Below are 4,538 nucleotides of genomic sequence, written 5' to 3' on the forward strand. Positions count from 1 at the left end.
TGTCCAGCGAAGGGAAGTTGGCACCGCACCCCTCCCGCCCCAGGCCCGCAGAGCTGCTTCTGTGGCCTGGCACTGAAGCCATGGCACAGGACGTTCCCATCCCTTCATCCACTGGCACAGGACAAAACATCAGTGAAAAATAACCCAGTCCTGCAGCCCAAACCTGCTCCCGAGGACTCGGACTACCCTCCAGTACGAGCATGGCCCACCAGGCTGGGCCAGAGCAAGCTGGAGTCAAGCTGTAGGAACAACGAAGCGACACAGCGACTGGTGTTTGACGTGGTCACTGTTTGAACAGGACTCCTGACAGAAGGGGCGTGCTGCCCCATGCACCTATGGCAAAGCCCTCCCTGGAAATCACGTTTTCTTGCCCTGCACTAGGCTGAACGTTGCCATCAAACTCGCAATTCCTCAGGGCTGCAGGAGCTCACTGCAGCCTCCTGGTGCTCCATCTTCCCAGAGCTGGCAGAGGCGGAGAGGAGAGCCCAGGGCAGAGCGACGCTTCAGCGGGCAGCAGGATAAAGTGGCCAAATCTAAGGAATGTTAACGGTGCTGAGTGTTTGAGATCTTCAGTGGCGACTTGGTTTTAGACCCTGGCAGAGGCCACCTTAACAGAGACAATAAAAGAGGTTTTAATTAAGGCAGAAGGGTCAGCTCAGCCTGGTAGAAGGAAGAGTTGGCCAACAAACACATAACCGTGCAGGGACGATCTCTCTGTGCACTAAACCTGTGCTGCTCGAGTGACTGTGGAAATGCAACCTTTCCAGTGCCATCCCAAACTCCCATCCCGTTATTTGGCAGCTGCCTCCTCCCACCCCTCTCCCACGCCAGCTTCACCCTGCCTGACAGCGGCCGTTACTCAAGCGATCCCAGTGAAACACTGTGGTGTTGAAACTTTGAAGTGACACCATGGCAACACAGCACACACAGCCCCTCCTGACCCCACGCAGCCCCTCCTGACCCCACACAGCCCCTCCTGACCCCACACAGCACCAGTCCCACGCTTCCAGACAGCTGAGGGCTGGCAGCATAAACCCCTCAACATCTGGCTTGCAGGAAATCTTGCAAGGATCCCCAAACCTGTCAGGTCTTGTGATGGGGAAGGCTTCTTACAGCCCCTCACTGCAAGGGCTAGTCAGATCCTGGATGGCGGGAACTAAACCTTTTTGGAAGCTGAAGGCAATTGGGAAGCTGCCTGTAGCGCAGACACAAGGAACACTTAACACCTTTTTCCCCGTGTGCCCAGGCATGGCAGAAACCTCACTCTACTCTCAAGTTTGATTTGAAGAGTCACAACCTTGAGTCACTTGAACTGAAGAGGCTTTAATTTATGTACAGTAAAAATACAAACAAACCAGTCAGCGTTTTACATTTGATCACAGTAGTTACTACACACTTCAGCACTTGTACAGCTGTTTGCTACTCAAGGTGTATCACTACTTCGCGTTGCACAGAGCAGCTGAAGGCTCCAGGGCCGTGGGTCTCACGGCCGTACACCGACTACATAGCTAATACGTGTCCTGGCCCCCAGCATCTACACTACAGCATGCAGGAGCCCCAGTTCTAAAAGCCAGAGAAGGATGATGCTGAGCTCTAACACAACACAGCCACAGCAGGCAGGTTTGCTTTTAGCCCGTGGTCTGCTTCTGCACCAGGTGCACACAAGTGTCAGCTGCCTCCAACCTTCACACAGCTGCTCCCGGCAAGAATTACTCCTGCTCTGTTGTGTCCAAAATGAAACATTCACAAAAAAGGAAGTCTGAATGCTCCTTAAGTTCTATAATGCAGAAAAGCACCAAAGAGCTTTCTGCAAATATGAATACTGGGCAACAAACGGGGACAACTGCAGCATTCTCTCATCCACCTCCCCTTTCTGCGGCACTGAACTCTGAGAGTGATGTGGCAATCCTCTTCCCAAAGCCCTTTGGCTCTTTCAGGTCTGCGATGCTCAGGATTCACATGCATTGGCCGTGAGGATCCTGACCCTGCCTGACAGGCGAGAGCTCAGGACCGATGGCTGCTTCAAGAGCCAAAAGCTAAGAAGCGTCCTCTCCAGCGAGGCACAGAAAGACAGGTTTCAATGCCAGCCAAAAGTCCTAAAGCCAGTCCCAGGATGTTGAATGATACCCTGCTCCTGCCCTACCATACCCCGTCCCTACAGGAGAGAGCCTCAGTCCACAGGGAGAAGATGAAGAGGCCACTCACGTCAGCACACAGCCCTAGAGATCAGTGGGTCTGAGGAGCCCTGGTAACTGCCCACAACGCGCACCTCAGCCATGCAGCTCTTCTGCTCTAGGGTGGAGATGGCTTCTAGCAAACCTAAACCCACTTGCACTGGGTTAGGAACAGAGCTGACATGAAAGGCAGGCTTGGGCTGCAGAGCATTTGCTGTCAGCTCTGCCTCAAGGAGATGCTGCCCTAAAGGGAATGGTTTTGGCTTTCCTAGGTCCAGAACATTTAATGGCACAATTCAGACAACATGGAATGAGTTACATCCAGATGAGCACACAAAGTTTAAACAAGACACAGCAGCTTTCACAAGGGACGGCTTGGCCAGACCATCAGTGTCGAGGACACTCGCAAGGAACGCAGAGGGCCGTGCCCTGGTCCCACTGAGCAATATCCCTCTCCCTGCCCCCAGAACACTCCTGCATGCCTGTACTGCTCGGAAACACCGGAACCAGGCTACTAAACCTGAGTGAGCGGCAAGAACTTCTGGTAATAGCTCTTTGTAACGTCAATCATCAGTTCCTGGGTACATTCCGGGAGCTCCCCTGAGAAGAGTCCTGGAAGGAGAACAAGAGCACGACCGTCAGTGCTCCCGCTGGAGAAAGCAGAAATAAGCTCATAGTCAATATTAAAAGCAGCAACCTTGACTGAATTGTAAGTAAATGCTAACAGAACAGCAAAGGGCTCTTCCTGCATGCTGAGCAACACAGTAGGATTGTTCCCATCGTGCCCCAGGGACAGATATTTTAAAGTAAGAAAATCCACGTTACCCACTCTTGTGTGCAAGGGCAGGCAGAGGGAGCCTACCTGGGCAGCCCGAGAAGACTGTGAAAGGCGGGACCACGGTTTCAGGAGGTAGCACTGTGTTGTCTAAGATTTTGCAGCAGTCTTTCAAAACGCATCTACGACCCTAAAACAGAGATGAGGTAAAGTGATGGTCCCGTTAGTCACAGGAACAGTATTACCAGGGAGGATTTTCTAAACAGCTGAACCCACTCCCCTCAGAACAGCGGCACTGAAGGCAGCACCTTCTGTGGAGAAGGAGGAGAAGAAAGGAACAGCACAGAGTAACCGCGCTTGCTCCAGGCAGTTGGTGTGGGCACCTCCCACTCCTCCCCATGCTCAGGAGATAAGAAAAGACCGAGAAACGGCACTCACGATGACGCAGTTCTTGCCTATGTGGACATAGGAGCCGATCTGGGCGGCGTTGACAATGCAATCCTCTTCTATGAAGACGTGATCGCCAATGTGGAGAGGGAAAAAAGCCACCCTGCAACAGGAGAGCCATTGGATCAGGGGCACAAGAGACAGACAGACCCAAAATCTCACTGAGGAGCCTCCCATCGCCAGCTGCATTGCCAGAGGTTGATCTGATGCTAAGGAAGATTAAACAGCAACGGCTCTGTTCTCACCTCCTTCTAAAGGATGCCCCAAACAAGCAACAGGAAGGCATTGTAGATAAACAAAGAACAAATTAAATGTGTTCCTCACGTCACTGTTTTAACGTATCCCAGCCTTCCCACGCTGCAGTCTGAGGGGAACACCAACCCTCAAGGCAAAAGATGAGGAAAAGGCAGGTTTAGAGGGACATATTTCTGCAAATTGCTGCACAAGGAGCACAGCCCCTGAACACAGATCTCAGCCAAGCCCACCTTTTTTTTTAGCTGCACAGACTTTAACTTCAGTCTCCCTAAAGGGATCTCTTACCCTTTACTAAACTTCTTGAAGGGCGGTCTAATGACACTGCGGCTTTTCACCACGCAGTGCCGTCCAACCCGCACGTTGGCCAGGTCACCGCGGATGATGCAGTCGTTCATAACTATCGTCTGGAGAAGAAAAGAGAGATAAACAAGCTCCGGTTTCCACCCGTGTCACCAGTTACTAGCCAGCCTCACACTAGCGAAACACAGCAACCACCACAGCAGCCTGGAACCACCAGCTGTGCTCCCATCACGCCAGCGAGCTGCACAGGGTGAGCCAATACACAAAGCAAGGTGCAAGCACAAACAAATACGCTGTTGCAGGGATAAAAGCACAGTGATCTGCTCGCACGCAGGGACAGCTGTGTCTGTGTTTTCACAGAGCACAGCCCCGGTACCGCAGGGCCGATGGCGGCTGTCAGGGGAAGGCAGAGCAACGCGGGTGCTGCGGCGTGGTGACCGATCCCTCCCCACCGCTCACCTTTCCGTTGAGAACGATGTTCTGGCTGCCGCACAGCACGGACTGCCGGCTCACCTTATTGCCGGAGGCCTGCGGGGAGAAGGGGGGGGTTACCGCGGGTGACCGCGGCTGCTCGGGGCCACCGCCCG

The 4,538-nt window shown here is 53.2% G+C and overlaps 1 protein-coding gene across 1 annotated transcript; it reads right to left on the reverse strand.

Annotated features, from left to right (window-relative positions):
- Positions 1-414: 414 nt before the first annotated feature.
- On the reverse strand, positions 415-4,479 carry DCTN5 (dynactin 5 (p25); the record flags this gene model as incomplete). Its single annotated transcript, XM_010187903.1, has 6 exons — positions 415-607; positions 2,695-2,786; positions 3,037-3,139; positions 3,388-3,499; positions 3,937-4,055; positions 4,411-4,479. Coding segments are annotated over 6 exons (516 nt in total), but the record flags the coding sequence as incomplete, so codon positions are not given.
- Between the last annotated feature and the right edge of the window lie 59 nt (positions 4,480-4,538).

This window comes from Mesitornis unicolor, unplaced genomic scaffold (genome assembly GCF_000695765.1).
Source record: "Mesitornis unicolor isolate BGI_N332 unplaced genomic scaffold, ASM69576v1 scaffold23177, whole genome shotgun sequence".
Lineage (NCBI taxonomy): Eukaryota > Metazoa > Chordata > Aves > Mesitornithiformes > Mesitornithidae > Mesitornis > Mesitornis unicolor.